Source organism: Sciurus carolinensis, chromosome 10, assembly GCF_902686445.1.
Source record: "Sciurus carolinensis chromosome 10, mSciCar1.2, whole genome shotgun sequence".
In the NCBI taxonomy this organism is placed as follows: Eukaryota; Metazoa; Chordata; class Mammalia; order Rodentia; family Sciuridae; genus Sciurus; species Sciurus carolinensis.
Genome location: NC_062222.1, coordinates 33,839,183 through 33,866,596, shown reverse-complemented (window position 1 = coordinate 33,866,596; position 27,414 = coordinate 33,839,183). Strand labels below are relative to the sequence as shown.

Here is a 27,414-nt window from a genome sequence, read left to right as displayed (position 1 = left end):
GCCAAGACATTATATTGCTTCTGACTTCTTAGTCAATTCCCCAGAAAAACATCTTCAATAGATTTTATCACAGGGAATATACTTTTTTTTTTTTTTAAATATTGGCACAAAGGCCAGTGCAGAAGGAGCACAGCAGGTTGCCATTTCCACCACAAGGAGTCAGGTCTGAACAACAAAATTTATCAAAAAGCTTATTTATTTATTATTGTGCTGATGATCAAACTTAGGACCTCTTGCATGCCAGGCAAATGCTCTACCACTGAGCTATATTCCAAATCCTTTCATTTATAAGCAGATGTGTTAGAAGTTTGTAGAGCAGAGGTCGACAGCTGGAGTTTAGGGATATACTGCACTTCCAAGAGTCAATCCTGGCCCTTAAATCTACTTAGCATGTCCCAACACTTGGTTTACCGGTTGCTAAGTTACTCACAAATTACTCTAACTGAAATATAGGGGTGGAAGTATAATATAATTACTAAAACCTTTAAGGAAAACATGGGTAGCACTAATAGATTTGCCTGTATTTAGTCTACAGGTTGGTTAGTCAGTTTTATTTTGGGCACTGCATTAAAATAGACACTGACAAAGCAAAATATATCTGGAAGATTTGTAAACTGGGATTAAGGGATCTTGGAACCATACCAAGAAAAGGGAGCATGTATAACAGCAAAGAATAAGGTAAGAGATATATTTGAAGTCAGGCTATCAAAGAGACTGGTTTTTCTATGTTGCTTCAGAGTACAAAATTAGATTTTACTGGTTGAAGATACAAGTCATTTCAAACCAAAATCCAAACTCTGTAGCAAGTTATTTCATTCAGAGAATAAATAAACTCCCTCTAACTGTGGGCATCTAGCAAAGGCAATGTATCATATCTTGATAATTTTGTAGACAAGATTTCTGCACTGCATGGAATATTGTATTAGAATCAGAATCTTGATTCTAGATCACCCTTATAAAGAAAAATTTCTGTTATTCTATCAAAGTGAAAGGTAAGTGCTTATGGTATTACTTTCTTGGTCTTAGGTTTGGTTCAGGCATTTGTCAGTGACAGAGGCTATTATTTCCTTTTATTTTATTGCTATTACCATGAATCTACCACCAGGTGGTGATGCTCTTTCAAGTTTCACAAAGTAGAGTTGAGCTACTTATTATGTAACTGCTTTTTTCAGGGGGGATAGACTTGTTTGAAAAAAATTTTTGAAAAATTTGTTCTGATTAGTTAAATATTTTTAAGCATATATTTTTAGTTGTAGATGGACACAATACCTTTATTTTATTTGTTTATTTTTAGGTAGTTCTGAGGATGGAACCCTGTGCCTCACACGTGCTAGGCAAGTGCTCTACCACTGAGCTACAACCCCAGCCCATGTAACTGCTTTTTAAGCTCTTGGGCAAAAATATTGATTAGTACTAATTTACTAATTTGTAAAATTCAATAAGAGGCACACAATTGAAGCACAAATTGGGGAGTTTTGATTACACTCTTAGTTTATTTAATTTTGAGTTTGTTTTAACCTTGAGTTGTAAATTTGCTTTCTTCCTAAAACAAGGGAATCTGGTATGTGAATACATATTAACCAAGGCAACAGTAGCAACAACCAAAAAACAAAACAAAACAAAACAAACATCTGCTTCTTGGCTGGGGTTGTGTTTTGGTGGTAGAGCGCTTGCCTGGCATGTGTGAGGTACAGGGTTTGATCCTCAGCACCACAAATAAGTAAAATAAAATAAAGGTCCATCTACAACTAAAAAAAAAAAAAAAAATCTGCTTTTTGCTCCTTGCTTCAAGCTCTAAGGGACAAGGGGTAATTTTCCTATGGCACGTTTATACTACTTTCCCAATTAATAAGCCTCTGAACCCGACAATTTTATTTTTCCCTTTGTACATGGTAAAGTTGTCTCAAAATGAAAAATTCACTATTTGATCAGAAGAACAACAATAACAAAAACAAAAAACATCAAAGTTGTTCTTTTTTTTTCCCCTCCTCCAGTACTGGGGATTAAATAGAGGGCCTCACACATGCTAGACAAGCATTCTACCACTGTGCTACATCTCTAGCTCCAGAAGCATCCAAAGTTTTGCCTGTTCCTCTTCAACTTCCTTGTTTACTTTATAATGACATTTCAAAACATGAAAATATTCTTACCCTCTATCTGACTTCTGTTTCACAGGAGGGAAAGACCTTCTTTCTGTCCATCTACAGACTTATCTGATCTGCACCTGGTCTCCTTTTAGTCTCAGGGGAGAGGATAGCCCTGCTCCTGTTCTAGGCCAGCCCTCCTTCTGTTATATTGAGCTTGGTTTGTGTATGTCTCTCTCCTAAAATACATGGTCAATTTTGTGTTCCTTGGATACTTTTGCTTTCAAGTTTATATCTTTTAGGATATAATAGAGACCCAAGCATAGTAGCATAAATATGCAAGGTTTTGTTTTGGTTTTGTTTTCAAGGGAAAAAAACAAAAAACAAAAACAACCCAGGGTTAGTATGGCAGTTTTACAAAGTTGTTAGAGACCCAAGATCTTCCATATTCACTGTTCATACATCCTTGTGTTGGGGTTCTTGCTAAAGTTTGAGCCAATATATTCTTTGTTCTGCCCTGGATAAGAAAGAAAAAGAAAGGATCTTCATCTTTTTCTTTAAAGAATATTTTCAGAAATTCCACCCTCCACTTTTCCTATATCCTTAGAGTATAGACCCATGGCTATGAGTTGATTCAGGGAAGTTCGACAAGGTAGCTTTTTAGCTGGGTGCACTGCTGTTTCAAATAAAAGAGTTTTGGTTTTGAGAAGGGTCATTGCAGGTGAATATTTGTCAATAAGTAAACTCATTAATTATTTTGTTTAGTTCTCTGTATCTTTTTCTGGATGCACATGATCTTTCATGGACTGAGAGGTGGTAGATTGCAGTCTCTTATACATGTTTACTTTTCCTTTGTTTTGGTTGCTATGTGAATCTCTTTGGTACATATGTACTCATAATGCAATATCTCATTGGGATTTGTGCCTATAGTATAAATGTGTGGCTATAATTTGGATCTTAAATGTCACCAAAGGCTATGAGTTAAAGGTTTGATTCCCAGGGTGATGCTGTTGGGAGGTGGTGGAACTTCCAGGAGGTAAGTCCTCGTAGGGAACTTCTTAGGTCATTGGGGATGTGATCTTGAAAGGGATTGAAGGACTCCAGTTCCCTCTTCCTCTCTTTTTCTCCCTGGCATGTGAGGTAAATGGTTTTGCTCTGCATGCACTCCCACCATGATGTGCCACCACAGAGCCAAAAAACAATTGGTCATGGACTGGAAACTGTCAAACTGTGAGCCAAAATAAACCTTTTCTCTTTATAAGTTAATAATATCATGTATTTTGCTACCATGACAGAAAGCTAACTAAAAATAAATGTCCTTCTTTGTGTTGTTTACTGCATGTTGGCCAGAATATTACCTACTTAGATTAAAAAAAAATATGATGTCTTTTTTTTTTTTTGCATTTACATGACATACTTTTAAATTATATATTTTTAAGGTTTCACAACAGGATGTTTTGATATATTTATATGTTGTCAAATGGTTAAATCAAGAATTAATATCTCTATTATCTCACATACTTATAATTTTATAATTTGTAGTAAGAGCATTTAAAATCTATTGTCTTAGCAATTTTCAAGTGTATAATACATGGTTACCAATTATAAGTACCAAGTTGTACAACAGATATCCTGAACTTATTCCTCTGTCTAACCAAAAATTTATACCCTTTGATTGACATATCCCCAGTTCACCCCAATTCCACCCTGGGTCCTGGCAACTACCATTCTACTCTTTTCTTTTGTGAGTGGGACTGTTTTAGACTCCACATGTAAGTGCAATCGCTTGGTAATTTATCTTTCTGTATTTAGTTTATTTTACATAGTATAGCATCATTCAGGTTCATCCATATCATTACAATCGACAGGGTTTTATTCTTTTTTTAGTAGATGAATAGTATTCCATTGTGCACATGTTTCACATTTTCTTTATTCATTCATCAGTTGATAGGCACTTAAGTTATTTCCATTTCTTGGCTATTGCAAATTGTGCTACAGTGAACTTGGGAGTCTAGAATTCTGTTTGACATACTAAATTTTCTTCCCTTGAATATATATACAGAAGGGAAATTTTCTGGAGCATAGGGTCATTACATTTTTATTCTTTTGAGAATCCTTGATCCTGTTTTCCACAGTGGCTGCACTAATTTCCATTTTCATCAATAGTGTGTAAGTGTTCCCTTTTCTCCATTTTTAGCCATTTCTTCTGTCCAGTTATTCCTCTCTTCTTTTTCTGTGGTTTCACTTATGCTTTTATTAGACAAAATATATTTTCTTGCAGCTTTGGATTCTCTGTTTGGCTTTTAATGACATTTTTGTTTTGATCTGAAAGTTTTCAATTGGTCTGTTTTCAAGGTCACTGATTCTTTTCTCAGCTGTGTTCAGTTTACTGCTAAGCCTGTTGATATCATCTTATAATTCCGTTTTATAGTTTCCATCTCCTGAATGACATTTTCCATATATTCATGCATATTGTTCACTTTTCCACTTAACTTATTAATCATAAGAATATTAATATCCTAATTTGGAAGCTGTAATATCTGAGCTATCACCAGGTTGGGTTTTTAGTATGTTCATTACTTTATAATATTACATTGGACTTTTTTTCCCCTTTTTTTGGAAGTGGGACTTTCTCAGCATTGCTTCCCTCCATCCCCAGAAAACATGCTTATAAGACAGTGTTGTGGCTTGGATAAGCATCCCCCAAAAGCCCATGTGTTAAATGCTTGGTCCCCAACTGATGGTGCTATTGAGAGGTGGTGAAACCATTAGGAGGTGGGTACTAGTGGGAGGAAGTTAGGTCTTTGGGGCATACCTTTGGAGAGAATATTTTGACCCTAACTCTTTCCTCTTTCTCTTTTGCTTCTTGGCTGCCATAAATTGAGTAGCTTTTTTTTTTCATCAAGTATTCCCCACTGTGATATATTGTCTTGGTGCAGGCCCAAAAGCAATGGAACCAACTGACTCTAGACCGAAACCTCTGAAACCATGAATCAAATGAAACTTTCCTCTTTGTAAGATTCTCTCAGCTATTTTGTCACAGTGACAGGACGCTGACTAACACAGACAATTTCCTGCCCTGACCTAGAAGGGCACTGCTTTGTGTCAGTGCAGGATCCTGCCATACAGAGGTTTTCTGCCATTACCACAGGACAGAGTGCTCTAGTCTCTCCCTTTCCTTTTGTAACAATAGATCTTTGCCTAATCGCTGGGGGCAGGTGGGTTTCCTGTCCCTCTTCCAGTACTTTTGCTTCTTAAGAGATGGTTTTAAAAGAAAGAATCCAGTGGGGCAGGGGGAGGAGAATGTTATATCTCCTGAGGTGGGGGTGGGATTTTATATATGTGTGCTGTCAAGGAGAGTTGCCTAGTGTGAGCTGGTGGAGGACAGAGCCAAGCATCCTGATATATAGTGGACTCCCTTAAATGCAGGGTTCTCAGTTCTTCTAAAGTGTTACACTAGCCCACACTCTCTTTTTTTTTTTTCTTTTTTGGTACTGAGGATTGAACTCAAGGGCACTCAACCATTGAGCCACATCCCTAGCCCTATTTTGTATTTTATTAGAGACAGGGTCCCACTAAGTTGCTTAGTGCCTCACCATTGCTGAGGCTGGGTTTGAGCTTGCAATCCTCCTGCCTCAGTCTCCTGAGCTGCTGGGATTACAGGTGTGTGCCACCGCACCCAGCTATACCTGATCCCTTGATAGCCAACTCTACCCCTATGCTCTGCCAAAGGTGAAATATCAGCTCTCCTTATAACTCCTTAGAATTTCATTTACTTGGTTGTCTTATGACTATAGCTCTCTGATGGACTCCAGAAAATTAGGATTTTAAAGATTATAAAGCTCTTTCTCATTGGGAGAGAGGGAGCAATATAATCTTGTAGCTTTCTACATCCTAAGCACATTATTGCTGTAATGGAGTTGCAATATATTATATGTACTAGTCTGTGAATTTCTCTCTATAAACCATATTATGTTCTTGAAATTGAGGCATGTTGACTGAGTAGTGCTATTTCATTAATTTTCTTGGCTGTGTGTGTGTGTATCATGTTTTATTTTTTCATGTTTTTCTATGTTTTCTACTGCTTTACTCTTCTGAATTTTCAAATTTTTCGTATTGGTTTAGTCTGCCAATGGATAAATGACTTAGTTTCATCTCAAAATAAAAGTTTGCTTTACTCTTTTGACCTTTGGGAGATTACATTAGCTATCGCCCTATGTTCATCTTTTTTTTTTAAAATTAATTATTTGTTTTTTGTTTTGGATTTTCCAACCTTTACTATGGGTTTACAGTTTTTCCATTGCTTTAAAAGAACTATATTACAGATTTTATTATATTATCTGTCATATATCTTGAAGCATAATTTCCTGAGCTGTCATGTGTCATTTTATTTTAAGTGTATTTTTTTCCCCTGAAATCCAAGTTAAAAATTTATTTTTGGCCAACAAATCTGTCAGATTTTTTTAGTTGTACTTTGAAAAATGGAAATTCATATGTGAAGTAGTGATATTGTAGTTAGTTTTAAAATACTTAGAAAGTAAAAGACTATTAATTACACTAAAATTGGGCTAATATTTACTATCAGGAATGTGTGTGGAATCAGTTATTTTTGATAGCTAAAATTTACAGATAATAACAAAAAAATTTAAAGTTCTTTTTTTGTGGGGGAGGGATACTGGGGATTGAACTCAGGGACATTCAATCGCTGAGCCACATCCCTAACTCTTTTTTGTATTTTATTTAGAGACAGGGTCTCACTGAGTTGCTTAGTGCTTAGCCTTTTGCTGAGGCTGGCTTTAAACTTTATAAAACATTTTGTTATCTACAATGTCAACCCATCAAAACTGAATATAGTCTTACTATTGCATGTTATTGAAATATTCTTAAGCATGCCATTACTGCCATACTTCACTCTCAGTAAAGGGAAAAAGCACTCATGTAAAAATCAACTCTCACAACCTACCGTTGATGGATCCATGATGATTGGTCAGTAATAATTTTTGTGAAGTTTGTTTTTCCCAAAGCTGTTCCAAATTAGTATATTTGAAAAAATACCTTTGCTTTTCATGGCATGTCTTACTTGTGCTTTATCATCAACATGATAGTTGACACTTCTAGCTACAATCAATGTTTCTAACAAACCTTTACCCTTCCTTTTACTGGGCACTTCTAATCGGCTGTGAGGATAGAGATCTTGTTTTATTTCTTTGTAAAACAAGAGGCAGAAGGAGTTCTCATATATGTATATGCAGTTTGTTGATTGGCCTTTTAAATAGTTATTTTGGTTATTTTTTAAATTTTATAGTTTGAGAGAGAGAGAGAGAGAGAGAGAGAGAGAGAGAGAGAGAGAAGAGGGGAATATTTCTTTATTTTTAAACCTGTTTTCTAAGTAGGCAAATTTACTGGATAATAAAATTGAGTTCTGGATAGCAGAGTGACACTTATTATGAAAAGTAAAGCTATTGTGTAAAAAGTTCCACGGAACCTTCTCTCTTATAATTAATCTTTAAAGATAAGTACTATGTATCATATTCTCATTATTCAGATTTAATTCTTAAATGAATGGAACTAAAGTGATCTAATCTTTCTGTACCAACTTAGGAGGTATGATTGGTGAGGGAAGGGGAAAGTATTATGTAGATCCCACGACATTCCTTCTGTCTTTTTCCTGGCTCCAAAATTTTTTTTCTTTTTAAAGATATTTTATTTTGGTGAAAGTTTAAAGAAATTAGATAATGGGGATATTAAATATAAAAATAAGACAAAATAATTTGAAGAAATGTGATATGCTACTAGCAATACTGATATATAAGATGAATTAGGCAAACCCAAAGATTTTAGTTGACTTCTTTCAAATGAGATACAGTCACTTACAACCACTGTAGCTTTGGCATGTGCTGACAAAGTTTATCTGGCAAATGTGTCAGGACATTATTCATCAACACCCTGAAAAAGAAAAGAAACCAAAGATGTCAGATTTTTTTTCTGATATTCTTTTCTTATCTTAAGGCACACATGACATTATCATTATTCTTACAAAACCATGCAAATCTACTCAGTTAATTGTATTCTCTATTTGTTTTCTCTGTATGTCTTGTTATATTTAATTTCTTGATACTAATAAAATTTCTACAAATAGTAATTTTCATATAGAAGAAGCAACAAAGGTAGTAACTGAAAAAAGGTCTGGCCCCATCAATAGTGAGTTGTGAAAAGATGATTTTAAGTGAATTTTTTTTCTTTACTGAGATGAATATGTGGTTATGTAGTAGTAATGGTATGCTTAAGAATAGTTCAACAAAATGTAACAGACTATATATATATATTTTTTTTATTTTTTATTTTTTATTTTTTTTAAGTGCTTGGGATTGAACCCAGGGCCTTATGCCTGTGAGGCAAGCACTCTTCCAACTGAGCTATACACTTAGTCCTTTGTTCAGTTTTGACAGACTGATGTTCTAGAAGACAAAATTTTTTTATAAAATTGTTAAAACTGTAAATAGCCTTAGTTAATATGAAAAAGAGATGCCTTTTAGTTGGAAAGGACTTTTCGAGGTTTTAATAATTCCAAGTTTAACGTTATTATGCTTACAGCATTAATTTTTATTTATGTCTTTCCCTTATATTAAAATGTTTACTTTAATTTAGTACTTACAAAAGAATAAGAGAATTTAGTCCATAAAATGTTAGTGGGGAAATTCGACTCAGGTGATTATCTTCAATTACCCTGCCAGCCAGAAGAAAAAAAATTGATTCACTTATCTATTTTAGAACGTATAAACTAATACTATGTAATGTCACATTAATTAAACATACAGCCATTCTAGTTTGTGAAGATCTTCAAAAACACCTGGCTTCAGGAAGTTTATTCTGTTATGACTGAGGTACCTAGAAAAGGAGAAATGACTGTAATAAATCTGCACCTTTTTGACACTTCACAATAAGGAAAGTAAAATAACAATCATTCATTTTAAATGTCCTTATGTAACATTCTTACCATGCCATTTCCCTGACTTTGAATCTTTGAGAGTACTGTTATTTATGGTACATCTCTAGCTTTAAATTTCCCCCATAATAACTAATTAGTCAATTTCTTTTCATTGACCTCATTTATTCATCAAATTGTTTTGAGTACCTACTCTGTGGCTGCTATGACGACTTGGGCAAGTTTTCCCCAATGGTTCATATGTTAAGGCTTTGTCCCTGAGGTGGTGCTTTTGGAAGGTGCTGTGGAAGGAAGATGGGGCCCAGAGGGAGGTCATGGTTCATGGTTTCAGAGGTTTTAGCCTAGGGTCTGTTGGTTCCATTGCTTTTGGGCCCGCACCAAGACAATATGTCACAGTGGGGAATACTTGATGGAAAAAAAAAAGTTACTCAATTTATGGCAGCCAAGAAGCAAAAGAGAAAGAGGAAAGAGTTAGGGTCAAAATTTCTCTCCAAAGGTATGCCCCAAAGACCTAACTTCCTCCCACTAGGACCCACCTCCCAATGGTTTCACCACCTCCCAGTAGCACCATCAGTTGGGGACCAAGCATTTAACACATGGGCTTTTGGGGGATGCTTATCCAAGCCATAACACTGTCTTATAAGCGTGTTTTCTGGGGATGGAGGGAAGCAATGCTGAGAAAGTCCCACTTCCAAAAAAAGGGGAAAAAATGAGACCAATGTAATATTATCATTATAGTGACAGAAAGTTGACTAACCCAATGATACCGTGCTAAGTATGTCATCCTATTCTTTGAGGGTCTTTGAATCTGGAGGGGAGACAGGATGTGAATGAGCTTTTATGCAACATACAGAAAACAGAAGGAAAATTTATCCTGTAGGGTTGTTCTGACACTGCAGAGCAGAAAGCACCTAATTTGCTAGTGGTGAGGACTAAAGAACACAGAGGAATGAGGAGACAGGCAAGTCTCACTAAAGGAGGCACAGCTGATAAGGGTCTAGGATGAAGGGTTGACATTCACAAAGAGGAGTTATTTTAGATGGAGGAAATCACTTATGCAAAGAGAAGAAGTACAAAGAGTAACAAGTTAAGGGATCAAGTAACAAGTAACCAGGTAATTCAGTGAGGCCTCTCCATGAAGTGTCTGTGAGGACAGACAGGAGATGGGCCTAGAAGAGCTGGGGGCCTGTTCTGGAGAAAGGTCATTGCATGCTTTCTTAAAGAGCTTGACAACCTCACCGGTCCCACTTGACTTCTCTGCAAAGTGGACAAACTCTCTGCTATGTTGTGTTCATCTCCTCTTTTTGCCATGTTCATTTCTCTCTGTTTGTCTAGTGTGATTCTCTGCACTGAATCTGCTATGAAACAGTTTGATTCCTTACTCTTCCATTTAGTAAATGTGACCTTGAGCAAGCAATCAATGCCTGTAAGCTTCAGCTTCCTCAACTCTAAAATGGGCACAATATCAATACCTATGTCATAGGGCTGTTGCAACATCTGGGGCAATGCATGCCATAGCACTCTGTAGGTGATATTAATTAGAATAATGTCTCTGTATCTCCCACTCCAATTTCTTCCTTCTTCTTTTCCCTCTTTGTTTATGGTTCATATGCAAGTTATTAGTTCGAATTTCACTTCCATGGATATATGGAACCTATATATTTCTTTTCTATAAAATTTTTCTTGCCAGGAATCTGCCCTTCATTGCCAGATTTGACTTTTTCTTTGTTGAAACCCCAGGTTAACGCCACTTCCTTTCCTCCTTTGTAGACCTGGAGCCCAGTTGGCATAGGTGTGGGTAAGAAATAGCCTGAATACCTCCCTTGAACACCTCTGGGGGCAGTCTTATGGTCCAACAACCATCCCTCCAGATAAAAGGCAATTGGTCTACCCTTTTTTACTTCATGCTCATCTGTTCATTTTTCAGAGTCATCCTTCTTTGTTCTGGACCCAAAATAGTCACTTTTTATAGTGAACCCTAATAGCGGTTTGGTTCTGAACAATATAGGTTTAGGAATAATACTTTCTTCATCAGTGTCTAGTTATTGTGCATATGTTGGTGTTGTTTCCTCATCTTAGATGGTAAGCTTCTAGAGAACAAGAGGCCTGAACCTTTCCAGTGCAGCTCTGTGCTCTACCTGAACTACTCAGGCAGAAGCTCCTTGATGCAGCATGTCTGATTTATAATCCTATGGCCCCCATGGTGTCAACCTGAAGGACTTGCACGCTGTAGAGGTTAATGAATATTTTTAGATGAAGGAAGAGCAGGTATTTAATGATTATTGGTGGAAAACTAGAGTTATGTGGTGTCTTTAACACCCAAACAATATTCCAGTGCCAAGGGAAAAAATATGGAAAGAGATGGAGGACACTTTTACATTTATTCTCTAGTTTTTGGGCTACCTTCCTCCATATCCACTGAATATGAACCAAGGAGATTCTGTTTAGAAAGTTTTGTACAGATTCAAGGAGAGAAAGTTAGAAACCTGATGAGACTGTGTCCTCTGTTGACTTTGGACATTTTGCTAAGATTTAGAAGTGCAGGGATGAGGGAGAAGACATGGCCACAGTGGCTCTGTGAGGCTTTGAGTCTCTTGTGACTTTCCTCTGCTTTGTTAGGCATTGCTAGACATTCTTGGTCAAATTTCACCCTCTACCATTATGAACTAGAAATATGATACCAATGAGTTTCTTGGGTTAGTACAAAGAATGGGGTAGGATAAAAACCAGAGGTATAGAAATGGGAATACAGGGAGTTATTGATGTGATTTCAGGTTGTATTTACTTCTTCTAAGAGGCTGCTTGGGATGAAATGGATGAATAAATGAAATGGAACTTTGAGAAAGTCTATTTTATGAAAGCTTTGCTTGTAGACTCAATGAGGTATCACTTAACACCTGTTAGGATAGTTATTGTACAAGCAAGCAAAACCAGAAAATAACTAGTGTTGGTGAGGATGTGGAGAAATTGGAACTCCTGTGCATTGCTGGTGGGAAAGGGAAATGGTGAAGCTTCTGTGGAAAACAGTAAAGAAATTCCTCAAAAAAAAAAAAAAATCAAATGTAGAACTACCACCTGATCCATCAATCACACTTCTGGGCTTACAGCTAGTAAGAATTGGAAGCAGGTACCCAAAGAGATATTTGTACTCCCATGCTCATAGAAGCATTATTCACAATAGCTGAAAGGTAGAACAATCCAAATGTTCAGAGACAGGTGAATGGATAAGCACAAGGTGGTCTAGATGTATAGTGGAATATTCTTCATTCTAAAAAAGGAGGAAATTCTGACACATGGTACAACGGGGATGAACTTTGAAAACATTACACTAAGTGAAATAAATCAGATACAAAAGACACATGTTTTATGGTTTCAATTATATGAAGCACTTACAATAGTCACTTCAGAGAAACAAAGTAGAATGGTAGATGCCAGGGGCTAAAGGCAGGGGAAATGGATAGTTACCAATTAATGGATGTGGAGTTTCTGTTGGGAAAGATGAAAAAGTTCTGGAAGAGGATGGTGGTGATGGTTGAACAGTAAGGTGGCTATGTCTAATGTCTAAATTGTATGTTTAAAATGGCTAAAATGTTAAATTTTATATTATGAATATTTTACAACAATAAAAATCTTTGTTTTAAAATTATTATTATTATTTGTTTTTTGTTATTATTATTATTATTATTTGGTACTGGGGATTGAGCCTCGGGGCACTTTACCACTGAGTTACATCTCCAGTCTTTTAAATTTTGAGACAGGATCTTACTAAGTTGCTCAGGGCCTTGCTAAATTGCTGAGACTTGCCTTGAACTTGTGATCCTCCTGCCTCAGCCTCCTGAGCCAATGGGATTATAGGTGTACACTACCAATTCTTGCAAAATCTTTGTTTTTTTAAAACTTACGGTTCTTTATATATTTATAAAAGTATGATTAGTGAAAAAAGAATAACTGAAGTACTGGGGGTATATTGCTCAGTGGCAGAGTGCATGCTAGCATGTATAAAGTTCTTGTTCAATCTTTAGCACCAAAAAGCAAAAATAAAACAAACAAACTGAATAACTGGGGAAGTCCTTGCATTTTTTTATTCTTTATAAATATACCATCAGGCATTTTTACTTTGACTAAGTTCATTCAACCATCATGTGTCCATGGTTAATTTACACAGAGTGCTAACTATGTGTTAGACTTGGAGTTCTTAATGCTACCCATGAATTTTCTCATTTGTTTCCTACCAGGACTCTGAGGAAGGTACTATTATAATTCATACTTTATAGGAGAGGAAACTGATGCTTACTAAATAAATACATAAACACATAAATAAATTACTGGCTCCAGGTCACTCATGTAGTGAATGATGAAATGAGAACTCAGATCAAAGTCTGTCTGACCCTGGATCCTGTGCTTAACCACAGTGCATGTGCCTCCTGCACTCTGCACATCTCTTGGCAGCAGACTGGACTGGATTCTAGTAGGTCTGACTGACAGAACATTGTGGTATTGGCAAATGAATTAGCACTGGTACTTACAATTTAGTTAGGCTGTACAGTCCTCTGAAAGCATAGATGGATACAGATCTAATCTTACTGTGTTGCAGATACCTGAAACATGATTATCAAGAAGAAAAATAATGAAACAGTTTCAGTTCACAAGATGAAAGGAGTTCTGAGGATGGATGTGGCTGATGGTAGCATAATAATTCACTTGTTCTGAAGGCCTGTGAATGTATACTTCAAAATGGTTTAGACAACAATTTTATATTGTCTCTATTTCACCAAAATTTAAAAATTGGAAAAAAAATAAACATAATAAAATAACTGGATATCATGTCTATTTTGTTTTGCTATTAAATTCACATATGCTTTGGCTAATTTTTATTTAGAAATTTTAGTTATAAAAAGGTAGAAAATAACTAAAATTTATGACTTGAATTTTCTAGTGACAAAACTTCAATGTGTAGTAAAGCACTCACTAATGAGTCAAACCTAGAAACCAAATTTTTAAAAACATTTCCTGCTACAATTATTCAAAATTTTAAGTGCTTAACATAGTGCTGGCAAAACTATAAGTGTATGACAGCTTTAATGCCACAGAATATTCCAGGTTAATCACAAATCATCCAAACCAATCAACTGTAATGTTATTAATTTGACATCCCAAGCCTTATTCCAAAAGTGAGGCAACTTACAAGGAATATAAATGGCAAAAGTGAAAAACATAAATTAAAAAAAATCAAGTCTGGAAGAATATAAATTAGACTGGGGTGAGTGTCAAAACAAGAATGCAGGCTTACAAAGGTAACTAAGACAATGCTGGCAGTTTGACCTTGAGTTAACTGGAGGTCAAAAGAAAGAGGTGTCAGAGTATAGTCTTTTTTGTTACATGGGCCCACATAAGCTTTGCATTTCTATGTGTACTTGCCCTAGGATGTGGAGAATGACAAAATAAGTGTGTCAAGCCTGCCTTCTTGTTTGGAATGCAGTCTCCTTTGTTTTTTAGGGTGTCCTGAATTTATATACAATTCATTATAAATTTTAAGAGCAATTAAGAAAAAATCAATATGACCAGAAGAGATTTGCTATTCTCCAACATGCAAGAAAATGTAACTTTGATTGTAAAATGTTTTATGAAATTTACTATGCATCTAAAAATTTCTCTTTATGCTGTGGGCTCTGTCATGTAACAGGTAATTTGTTTTTCTCGCTAATTCAAGAAAAGCTTTAACATATTTATTCGTTTGTTTGTAACTACTGTAATGACTTAGTAGAGCCACAGATTGTTTAAGAATTAATTCAGTGTTTGTTGTGCAAAAATGTTCAACTTCTGGGGCTGAGGTTGTGGCTCAGTGGTAGAGCGCTTGCTTGCATGTGTGAGGCACTGGGTTTGATTCTCAGCATTGCATATAAATAAATGAATAAAATAAAGATCCATCAACATCTAAAACTTTTTTAAAAAAAATGTTCAACTTCTGTGTTACATAAACATGCATTTTGATATTTAGACTTGTAGTCTAACTCCTTTTAAGTATATGAACATAAGGTGGTGCTACAGATCAGAAAAATTCTTTAGACTCCAGAAATTAGAAACTAAAATAAGGAAAGGAAGTGTTTTCTTGAAGTTTTTGTATTAGGCTTAATTTTAAAATTTAATTTAATCTATTTTATTATTGCTATTACTTTTGGTGGTGTTGGGGATCAAAGTCAGGGCCTCTGGCACATTAGAGGCTAATTTGAACAGCTCTTCTCTGTTGATTGATTAATGTTCAGCAAGAAGTTCTGAAAAGTCATTTGCATTCAAATTTTAATTTTCAAGCATGAAATAGATTTTCCTGCAGATTAGCTAAGGTTTTAGAACATTTAACTGAATGAAGTAGTTATTTTTTATTTTGATTCTACTCTATTTTCATTTGTCTTTAAAAAAGTGCAGACATGTAATCATACACCAGGTTTCTCTGGTATAAAATGAAAACTAAATCCAATACATCTATGAAAATGACCTGAGGAATTCTGAGATGCTTTCTACCTCCTGCGATTTAGCGATAGAGTTAACACAATAATTCAAGTATATGACAATAAGATTTAGCCACAAAGTTAACCTAAATCACAGATAAACATCACCTGGGTCACTGTGGATGTTAAGAGTACACACATAACTCTACACTGAAGGGGAACAGTCATGTCAGATACCACCGAGACCTACATCAAACCACCGACAAGGCCAACGTGAAATGGAATCGAGTTCCTCCTAGAATCTGCCCAGAGGTTTCAAACCATGACTTGCTGTGTTATGTAGAGACTGAATTTGTGAACTTATGGAAGAAAATACTTCACTATTTAATCTTGATGGCAAATTTGGCAAAAGATCATTGCATCTTTCTCTAAGCTGGGCACTGAGGGGATCCACGCTAGGCTGATGCAGAGTAAAAGCTCCCGAATATGTATTTCCATTTTGGGGGAGTGTGGTAGAGAATTCAGTGCACACATGCTCCTGTCTGTTTGGGAATAGGTATTTCAGGTTTTTTCTAGAATACCTTCTAGAACTACTCAGAAAAGTCTCCAGGTAACAGCTAAATAATTCCCTGAAGGGAGATTAGATTTAAGCAATGGTATAAGTGTTGGGTTCTACCACCCAAAAATGTTAGTTAATTTTAATACCATGAATTTAATTTTTTTCTTACAGCTTCTGAAGATCATGGTACTTCCTGAAGCCATCGGGAGGAAGCTTTCTTAAGTTGTTCCACTGGAGTGACCTGAAATAAATGTAAATGTACTTAAAGTTTTCTTATTGCTTCCCCTCACTTTCTTACTTTTAAATTACAACATAGATAACTATAAACTGTATTTACTTTAGCACTAGATTTCAGGAAACATTTTACTTCATGATGTCGCTCTCATATTCATAGTGTCATTTGAATTAGATTTGTCAATTTTGTATTGTTAAATATATTCAGATTTCTTAAATTTAGATTACATTATAATTCTGATAAAAAACTAAAAAATAATAAAATTTGGAGAAAATTGATTTTCATTTGTATTCTCTACTTTTATTTAATAAGCATCAGAAGGCATCTGATTGTGACAATGAAAACAGTGTTTTCTGTTTGAAATATACTCAAAAGCTCAGTTTTGTGATTTTAGATATATCATTGCTTGCATTTACCACCTTAAAATTAATTATGAAGGGAACTAATAATTAGTACCTACCGTTGAACTATGTTTACTCAAGAAGTGTTCATTTCAACTCCCAATAAGTTGTTTGGATAGATTTCCCCTTGTATCACAATTTAAGAAGTTTGCCACAGACCAGTGCAGCATAATTGTGGCTCTACTGGAAAAATTTTAAATCTTAATCTTTTTTAAAACAAAAGCAATGCAATTTACTAGAAACAAAACAAGCCAAGTTAACAACAACAACAACAAAACAAAAACAAAAAAACCAAGACTAAGCTGGGGTCCCTTGCATGAACTAGTGATAACCTTTCCAAGTCAGTCTCTCTAACTGTGAAGGGAGAGATTTGGATCAGAAGATTAATCATGCCATGTTATTATTAGTACTATCATCATATTGCATGAAGGAGTAGATATTTATTGATAAGTGAGCAATAGACTGCATTGTCTGGAGGTTAGCTCAACTTAGATTAAGACTGTGTCATACAACAGGCAATAACGTTTAGGTTTTAGACCAGTGTTGCTTAAACTTGGTAAGGAATTCTTAAAGGAAGATAATTTCTCAAACCTTCCAGAAAACATTATTGGAATTTAATTTGAGAAACACTGTGATAGAGTCTAGAAGGCCATTCATTCTCAATGGGGTGAGGATTGGTTCTTATAGATTAAAAAAACCTTACTTTTTAATTGCATAAAGCAGGGATATACATGAGGAGATATACAGTATGTCTACAGTATTAAAATCCACAGGAGGGATAAAAAAAATCTTAAAAGGTTCCTGGGGGAAGGGAGGACAATAAAAGAAAAAAAAATGTTAAGAAACACTGCTAAAGATATCATTCGATTTATGATTTTTTTTTTTTTTTTTTTTTTTTTTTTTTTTTTAGTAAATCCGTTGATTTTTTTAAAATCAATTTTAAAATCAACGCCAATGGTTGCTTAACTATCCATCCTCTCTTCAATCCACCCCTCTGCTGCTGGGCATCTCCTAAGCTAACTGGGAATCCTTTCTAATAATGATTCTCATTTGGTTTAGATTCCAGGTGCTGCTTCCTGTCCTGTTTAATTGTTTGTATATGTAAAGATAAATTGTTAAATGTTTGGGTTTGATTTAAGCATCTAGATGAAAGTTTAGTGTGTTCTTAAAAATGTATTCACTCACTCACTCTTTCATTCATTCATTCATTTTCTCAAAAAGCATGTGTTGGGGCTGGGGAAATAGATCAACTGACAGAGTGCTTGCCTTGCAAGCACAAAGCCCTGGGTTCAGTCCCCAGCAACACACACACACATAAACACACACACACACAGAAACACACACACACACACACAAAGCATGTGTTGAATGCCTACCACTTGTACTCTGTCCTTAAGAACATTATACTCTATTTGGAGGACAAAGGACATACTTTATCCACAAAAAGAGACTTTTTTTTTCAGTCTTACAACTCAGGACTTAAAAAGTAACTAGTGTATTATATTTTTATTATATTTACATACTTATAAAATTCTTCAAAAAACATTTATTTAGAGATCATTAAACTATTAGAATTTTGGAGGATACATTAAAAAATCATGGTGTAGGATCCCGTGGAAATGATGGCATTTCCGTTTTTCTGACAGAGAAGTTTTGAGAATCCCAAGACTAAGGAAGCATGTTTAACATATCTAAAAGAAATGCATATTAAGTTCTAGGAGAGGACTCCAGAGGAAGAGGCTAATTGTACGTACATAGGAAGGGCTACTCCTAAGAAATGTTTCTTAGAAAGTTGTGTCATTATTAATCCAGAATGCCTGCGATTTATAGGTTATATCTTTCTAAATAATACCAAATATTCTAACAAATAGCATTATTTATATTTTCATAATATCCTTTTGAATGGAAACAAGAAGATGCTGTTTTCTTTGATGAACACAAACCAAAATACTTTTAAGGGTTGAGGTTGTGGTTCAATGGTAAAGTGCTTGGCTGGCATGCATGAGTCCCTGGGTTTAGTCCCCAGCACCCAAAATAAAAGAAAGTACTTTTAAAATATAATAGATTATTATACTTAAAAATTGATATTATAAATTTGACTTTTCACAAAGGCATATATGTGTGTGTGTGCATATATATATGCATGCACATATGTTCATATAGATACACATGCACATATGTATATATATTGTGTGTGACCAAGAAACTGACTGGTTTTGTTATAATCAGAGTGAGCTTTGGTTTTTATAAAGAAAGCTCTTAGGATTGTATATGTAGTTTTAGCGATTAAATTCTAGGATCTTAAAGTCAATTCTTGAACAAAGTTAATGTTTAGAAAGCTAGAACAACGTATAAATATTCATATCTATCTGTCTGTTTCATTCTGTAGCATTTATGTGAAATACTTTCAACAAGTCCCAACTTCAGTAAATGTTCCTTGGATTATAGGCTTCTTTGTACTTTACTTATATATTATTTAATTCCTTCCTGACATTTTCTTCTAAGAGTTTCCACTTAAAAACTGAAACTAAAACAGTAATGAAATTTGATATTTAGTTTTTTAATGTATTTGCTGTAAAGCCTAGAGTTCTTTTTCCTTATGGAATTGAACTAGCAGACTGGGCAAGGTATGAAGCTGAGTCAGTGTTCTGCAGAGAACAGTAAAAGTGGACAACTGGAGTCAAGTGGTTCAACCCAAAGTACAAAGTAACATATATATTTCTTTTCTCCCCGCCCCCTCCTCCCTGTACTGTGGATTGCACTCAGGTCCTTGTGCATGCAGGCAAGAGCTCCACCACTGAGCTATTCCCCTAGCATGAGAATGCTGTTTTTTCTTTTTTCCTTACTTTTAAAAATTTAATTTATTTTTATTTTTTAATTTGTTCTATTTAGTTATACTTGACAGTAGAATGCATTTTGACACATTGTACGCAAATGGAGCATAACTTCTCATTCCTCTGGCTGCACATGGTGCTGAGTCACACCACAGTGTAATCATACATGTATATAGGGTAATAATGTCTATCTCATTCTACCATCCTTCCCATCCCCACCTCCCCACCCCTTCCCTCACTCCCCTCTGCACAATCCAAAGTTCATTCTTCCCTATCCCCCACCCCCGTGGATCAGCATCTGCTAATGGATAAAGAAAATGTGGTACATATGCACAATGGAATATTACTCAGCCTTAAAGAAGAATGAAATTATGGCATTTACAGGTGAATGGATGGAACTAGAGAATGCTGTTTTTTTCAACAAATCATAAATAAAATGTATAAACTCTTGAGCATTATGCTTATATTTTTGCAGAATTTCCAAATGTCTATTGGAAATTTCTATTGTGTGACCTGTCAATTTCAAATTGAAAAAAAAAATTGACATTAGAGTCCTAATTGTCCTCAGTTATGACTTTCCATTCCCATTCTCTATTATTTGGCAGGGAAAACTTGAAATCAGTGTTGATCCCTCCTTCTTCCTTGCCTTCTTGTAGCTAAGCATTCTCAAAGATCTGGTCCTTGTATGTTTTAATACTGGGATTGGAAACTGGAAGGCCAAAGGCTTACACACATCTCTTTATGTATGTGTGTATGCATGCATGCACATATGTATTGGGCCAGAACAGGTTTTTTTAAAATCAGAATTAATTCAACTGAATTATTCACCCTTTGGATGCACATGCTCCTTCTAGGAAGTTAGCTCATCCTCCTCTATCCCTCCAGTTTTCTTCTTGTTTTCTTCTTTTCCAAAGGTTAGTTGAATTGTTGAAGAATGGATTCAGATTTTCTTGGGGAAAATGAAAACCAAGGTTGGCAGCATTGGGATATTCTCTGATTTGAATTTTCTAATATTTGATATTAAGCAAGCGGGGGTGATAATGATTTTTTCTTTGACAATAGAATGAAATATGATAAATTCTTATACTCAGCATTTCCAGTTAAAATCTAAAGCACAGAAACTCTTCACAGGACCTCAGTTTCTTTGGGGAAATCATCTTTTTTAAGTTGGACTAATTACTATAAAGAAGAGCAGTGGGGAAGCAAGTAGAGAACAGAATGTTGGAGAGCTTTTCTCTTTCCCTAGTTCAGGTGGGAATGTTACTTTCTTTAGGAAACAAGTTTTTGTGGTTTAACTACCCAATGTTCTCAGTTCATGTTTGCAGGTTGCTATTTCGCCATTTTCTATGATTGATGGTACCACCATTCATAGGACCTCTGCGCTGTGCTCTTCCATTCCTTATATGTCAATCATATGAGTTGTACAAGTAATTTGGTTTGAGAAAGGCAAGGTTTGCCAACTTTGTAAACTCTTATTTTGTCCCCTTGTACCCAAAAGCCAGAACCACAAGGCATCAAAACATATGGATGAAAAAAATCAATAAAAATATTGATATCTAAATATCCATCTTCCACTGATTTCTTTTTAAAAGTCTCAGTCAAATGTATATGTTCTGTTGCTGAGGTCTGGTTGAATTCAAATTAGTACTACTAGAACCTTAGAACCACAAATACTAAAAAAAACCAAATAATTTATTATGAGAATGATCTTTTGTATACACGTAAGTTTGAATAGTTAGGAAAAAAAACAATGTCAATATCTCTGATTGAAAATGTGATTTGGAAGTGCGAATTTAGATATAAAATTCAGGGAATATTTATTGAACTTATTTTGCTTGGTTTTATTTGTATCTGAGAGTGTATTAAAACTTATGTCCAATAAATTCTAAAAGAACTCTTTGAATAAGTTGCAAGTAAAAATTCTATGTAGAAGCCAGATGTGCTGGCTCATGCCTATAATCCCAGCAGTTTGGGAGATTGAGGCAGGAGGATTGCAAGTTCCAGAGCAGTCTCAGCAAATTAGTGAGGCCCTATGCAACTTAGCGAGATCCTGTCTCAAAAAAAAAAAAAAAAAAAGTGTGGGGATGTGACTGAGTGGTTAAGCACTCCTGGGTTCAATCCCTGATACAAAAAACAAAAACAAAACAAAACAAAAAACTTCTATGTAAGAGGAAAGTTCTATTAACGATTTAATAAGTGGCTTTTAAAAAAAATAGCACATGCAGTTGATGACATCTTTCATTTAGATAAAATATGGTGACTTTAAACACTTCATGGGATTGTTATAAGGGATTAAATATGTTGGGATAATTTAAGGTGGGAATCTTAATTTAATCTTGTATTTAATAAATGCAAAATGAATACAAACAATTGAAACTGATCTAGGAAACAGTGACATATTTGAATAAAATGAATTTTAATAATGACACTGTTTTAAATATGAAACAATTTTATAGGTACTGTTCTGGCTGTAAGGATGAGTCATTCTTTTCTACTTACATTATAGTCACATTTGAAGAAACTGATGGAACGGCTTGTAAATTGGCTTCATCACAGTCAAGCTCTAGACCACCGCAAAAACAATACTTGGGCGCAGAACCAAGCACTGAACAGAGAGGAAGTGGTAAGGAATGATGAAAGTCAGGGACCAGGAAAAGGAGCGCAATGAAAAGCTATGAGAATATTACTTAGTACAAAAGTATGGCATGCCTTACCTAAGCAATTTGGGCAATGCTTTAAATTAAGGTTCCAAAGTTTACTCTCAATTTAACTTAAAAAGGATGCTACGTTAGCATTTGGAAACATACACATTTACCAACCCATCCATTTTTAAGAAATAGCATGAGGCTCTTTTCTATTTATTGCAAAATGATGAAATCATATGCTTCTATGTCACCCAAGGTGTGTGATGGGGTTCGATGTTCATGTGAAAGCTTCAGTTTAAGATGAAGTATTTATTAATAGCATCATCAAAACTTTTTATAGGACTAAGTCATTTTTAACTGACAAGGAAGAGAATTTTTTTTTTCTGAAAAATTCAGGAGTTTTTCAATGGATTTTTTAAAAAAGAATATTGATGGATCTCTAAAACTTCTTATATGGGAGTAGATATTTTTTCGGCAAAGTCTATTTTTACTCGTGTTGGTGTTGGCAAGAGAGAGAATGGAATGCACCCCTTTGGCCATCTTGTGGGGCTGGAGTCTTAATGATGTGATTCAATATATCTGAAGTCTATTAGAGCTTCATAATGATGTTTTCATTATTGTTCAGTGTAATCAATATAGTCTGAATCCTGCTGTGATGGGGAATGGACAATTACTGAGAGCAATGAAGAATACTTCCCCTATACGTTTACTCTCAGACTCTTAAACTATATGGCAGGGGCTACAGACTCCAATATCTATCAGAATCAGGCAAAGTCGGTATAGACTGTGTCTGGGTGTCCAAATGGATCAACTTCTCCTAACGGTTGCCAAATTACAATAGAAATGAGTGCAGCTAAAGCTACCAACATCCACAAAGATGCCAGAAATACAATGTTTTATATATAATTACCCATTTAAAAATGAGAATAGTTAATTTAAAACATCCTGGACAAAACAAAAACAAAAAACAAAAAAAAACAAAAAGAACTTTCTATGAGAATTTTCTGCTTGCAAACTTCCAGTTTCTGATCCTTGCAGTAAAGCTTCCAGAGAGTGGGCAATTGTCTCAAGGGCGAAGCAGAGGCTCCTGTGAAGAATTAGCACAGCTGGCTACAGGCCTCAAGTTAGGAAAGGGCCCATTTACTCAGGTGTGAATGGTGGCAGTTGTTCCTCCTCTCCTCCCGAGAAACCGCAGAGACTTCTTTCCAAGATTACAGGAGATTAGGATTATAACCCAGTTACGCGGACAGATTTATGTATTGGTTGAGAATTTTTATTAAACAGTTTTATTAAACAGTCGAAGAACCCATTTTGGCCATGGATTGCTAAGTTAAAGTCCTGTCTATTGTGTGAGTGCATGTTTATATTGTGAGGGTGGAATGGGGAAGGCTGGGGAGGAAGATGCAAGTCCCGAGATTGAGAGAATAGAAGGGCAGAAAAAGAAGTCAATGAAACCAACATTCATCCAGTGTTTCTTCCATATGTATAGACTGAATTAAGATAATCCATATCCTAAGTATAGGGTTACCTGTAATAGGGCAAAATGAAACAATAACACATAAATATTAAATGACAAGGAATAAGTAGATTGTGTCACTTAAAAAGATAACATTACATATTTTATTTCCAAAGAGCTTATAAAATGAACAACTGATTATGAAAAAATGCTAATTGAAAATTTGATAAAACTGATTTGTACAGGAAGTTATTTGAAATTTTATTTCAACAAAATTAAAAAAATAAAAGACAAGTAATGTACCAGCAAATGATGATGATAGCCTCTGAGTGGTAAAATTGAGGTTGGTAAAAAATTTTTTTCCAAATCTTTCAGATTTAAACTTAGACAATGATTGGTTCATCATGGATACTATTATTTTCCATGATATTGATCTTGAGAAATGATTTTTAAAATGTGAGTTCCTTACACTCTTTCATCTAACCAAAATAATTATAAGCCATATTCAGTTTAATTTCCAATAAGCCCCTCTAATAATCTGATTTACAGAAAGTGGCACAATTAGGAACCTTAATTCAAGTTTCACCTCCAGATTTTATTCATCACATTCCCTTTTTATACTGTGTTCAAGTCTGAAAAAGGTATTTAATTATTAATTGCAATTCCCCAAATTGCCTCAAGAGGACTCTAATGAAAAATTATGCATTTGCTCTTTATTAAGTACTGATGAAAAAAATTACCTCTGTATTTTTCAATCCATCATTTCTTGTGTAGTTTAATTTCTCTTACATAATTACACTTGTGGCAAATTTTCTTCCAGAGTGCAAGATCAGCTAAAAACTTACTTCTCTTGCTGACTTGGTCTGTTTATCTCCATTTGGGTTTGCTTTACCAATGAGACTATGTGAATTATATAACCCATTATTTTTCCTCTTTGATCTAATGACTACAAAATTCAGAACTAAACTTCGTGTGTGGTTGCTGAGCTTTCTCTCAGGGAGGATTTAGTTATACTTTAATTGTAAGTTGTTGAAAATTCTCCCAGGAATAACATGAGATATAAAAAGATTCTATTAAAATGTAAGAAATGAAAACAAAACAATAAAAGAAAAAAATACATTTAAGCTAACATGGCTTAATTCATCATCATTACTTTTTTGGCATTATAGTAGCTGCTAAATTATACCTGCTAACTCTTTTCTTTGCTAAAATCTTGTAGCTCAGCTGGGCACAGTGGTGTACTCCCCAACAACTCAGGAGGCTGAAGCAGGACAATGGCAAATTTGAGGTTAGCTGCAGCAATTTTCTGAGACTCTAAAAGATTTAGCCTCTCTCAAAGGCTTGTGCTGTTGCTTAGTGGTAAAAGTATCCCTGGGTTCAATCTCCCAAACAAAACACATGCAAAAAAAAAAAAAAAACTTTTAGCTTTTTGATGGAGAAATCATTTGTTCTCCATCCTTTTGGAAGCAGACTCAGGGAAGCTAACTAAGGTAGAGACTCACAGGAGGAAGGTATATCTCCTTTAGTTGGGGACTGTTAGTTGTTTATCAATATCATTTGGGGAGTGAAGACAAAAAAATATTGAAAATTTGAAAAACTAGGCTTTAGAATTTGTGGAACACTTCCCACCGTTGCTCTCTGCTCCCTATGCTAGGGACTGAACTCAGGGATGCTCTACCACTGAGTAGACACCCCTAGCTCTTTTTATTTTTATTTTATTTTGAGTCAAAGTCTGGTCAAGTTCCCAAAGCTGGTCTTGAACTTTTCATCCTCTTGCTTCAGCCTCCTGAGTTTCTGGGATTAAGAGAATCTGCCACCTAGTTCAACCCTGCTCCTTAACTAAGGTTTTGAAAACCTGGGGTAAAATTGCAGATCTAAGGCATAGACCTACATTTTTGTAATTTATTAAATGATAAAAAATTATTAAAAGAAATTATTTGCATGATATAAAGTATTATAGAATCAGTCCATAAGTTTATACCCTTCTACATTCTCTCCAGTGCTTTTGTGAGTTTTGAAATATTGACTAAACAGAAGTTATAATTAATAGGTTTTCCTAGCTCTGAAATATAACTTAGACTCCAGAAAATTTTTCACTAGTAACCATTAAAATCAAATAGCTTATTTGCTTTTCTATTTTCTGTTTCCTTTGCATCAGAATTTATAGTGAATGTGAAAGGAAACTTATGTAAAATAGCAACCCTAATTGACATAAATTTTACTCACAATACCTGACATGATTGATGATATACATACTTATGATTCCATGAGTTATTTAAAAACAAAATCCCCAAACTGTATCTCTAATAAAGTTTGCAACTAGAAAATTACAACTAACTTTTTTCATTAAACGATCCATTGAATCCAACTTTTAAAAACTTTGTGTCTTATTAAGAACTTATGGAAAAGCAGACTCAGTTACTCTGATTACTTACAGCATTCAGGTGTTTTTGTCTCAAAGGGATATGAAGAGGTCATTTTATAGTAGTTGCCAAAATATTGGTCAAGTTGCAGAGACCATCCATTGTTGTCTCCTGAGGGTGTGGGGTGGGAAGAGCAGGAAATTAAGAACAAAACAGAACAGATAAATTCTGGTGTGCTGGGGGAAAATGGGTCCTTTAAAATAAGCAAGTGAGTCTCAAACTTAGCAAGATGAACAACATCTAGAAACCTACAAATGTGAATTTCTGTATTCCAAATGGGGGCCTGGGATGGGCCCCCATACCAGAATATGGTACACTGCTCTTAACATTTTAATTATGTTTCCTTAAATCTTCTTCAATCATTGAAACTGATATGGGAGATATACATGGATGGCCAAAATGATTATATTAAAAAAAACAAATAAAACACAGTCCATGTGATTTCTCTCTTGTGGTCCTCCTCCTCCTTCTCTACCACCTCCTCCTCTTTCTCCTCTTCCTGCTCCTCCTCCTTCTTCCTCCTCCTCTTCTTCTGCTTTTTAAATAACTTGATTTTCAAAGTGATTATTCTCTGGCTGCTCATATATATATATATTTTTTAACTAGGCTGCATATCACTTAAAACAATTAAAATATTCATGTGGTAAGAAGCTATATTTTGGATTTAGAATGACCTCCACAGGCCCCTGTTAAAGGCTTTGTCTCCAGCGTGTCTCTACTGTGAGGTGAAGATGAAGTCTTTAGGCAGTGGGATCTGGTGGGAGGTCTTCAGATCATTGGGGTGTACGCTCAAAGGGGCTTTTGCTCTTTCATCTGTTTTTTTCTTCCTTTACCGTTGACTCCTGCCATGATGTACTGTGCTATCACAGACCCAAAGCAATGGGGCCAACTGGTCATGGACTGAAACCTCTGAAACTGTGAGCTAAAATGTGCGTTTCCTCTTTTTAAGTTGATTTATCTCAGGTATTTGTTATAATAACTGAAAGCTAACTAATAGGAAGCTACGGGGGGGAGAAGATAATTTTTTGTAAAGAAAATTCTTTATGATCTTTTAATTATTTTTAAACATAGGAACAATGAAACCAATCATGTGATGAAATGGACTAGTGAATGTGGATGGAGGAGCAGCTTCTATGAAGATCTTTGTGTCCGAAACAAGCCTTTAGCTTCCTGGTGGGGATTTGAATGTGATCCTCTGTAGAGCTTTTAAGTTTTTTACCCAAATGCCATGACATTTTTTTTTGGTATCGGGGATTGAATCTTAATCATAGAGACACATACACCTCTTTGTTAAAAAAATTTTGAGACAGGTTCTCACTAAATTGTTTAGGACCTCACTAAGTTACTAAAGCTGGTTTTGAACTTGTGATCCTCATGCCTTGGGC

General features: G+C 35.1%; 1 protein-coding gene across 2 annotated transcripts in view; it reads right to left on the bottom strand.

Annotated features, from left to right (window-relative positions):
* The window catches only part of Rxfp1 (relaxin family peptide receptor 1), a 49,194-nt gene extending 23,054 nt beyond the window's left edge, over positions 1–26,140 (bottom strand). For both annotated transcript variants that reach the window (XM_047566994.1, XM_047566995.1), the window contains exons 1-7: positions 26,042–26,140; positions 22,005–22,110; positions 16,205–16,276; positions 13,557–13,628; positions 8,901–8,972; positions 8,740–8,811; positions 7,959–8,030 (exon numbers count right to left, since the gene is read on the bottom strand). In XM_047566994.1, coding sequence (XP_047422950.1) covers positions 7,959–8,030; positions 8,740–8,811; positions 8,901–8,972; positions 13,557–13,628; positions 16,205–16,276; positions 22,005–22,110; positions 26,042–26,084 — 509 coding nt within the window. In that variant the 5' untranslated portion in view covers positions 26,085–26,140. The remainder of the gene's footprint in view (positions 1–7,958; positions 8,031–8,739; positions 8,812–8,900; positions 8,973–13,556; positions 13,629–16,204; positions 16,277–22,004; positions 22,111–26,041) is intronic.
* Between the last annotated feature and the right edge of the window lie 1,274 nt (positions 26,141–27,414).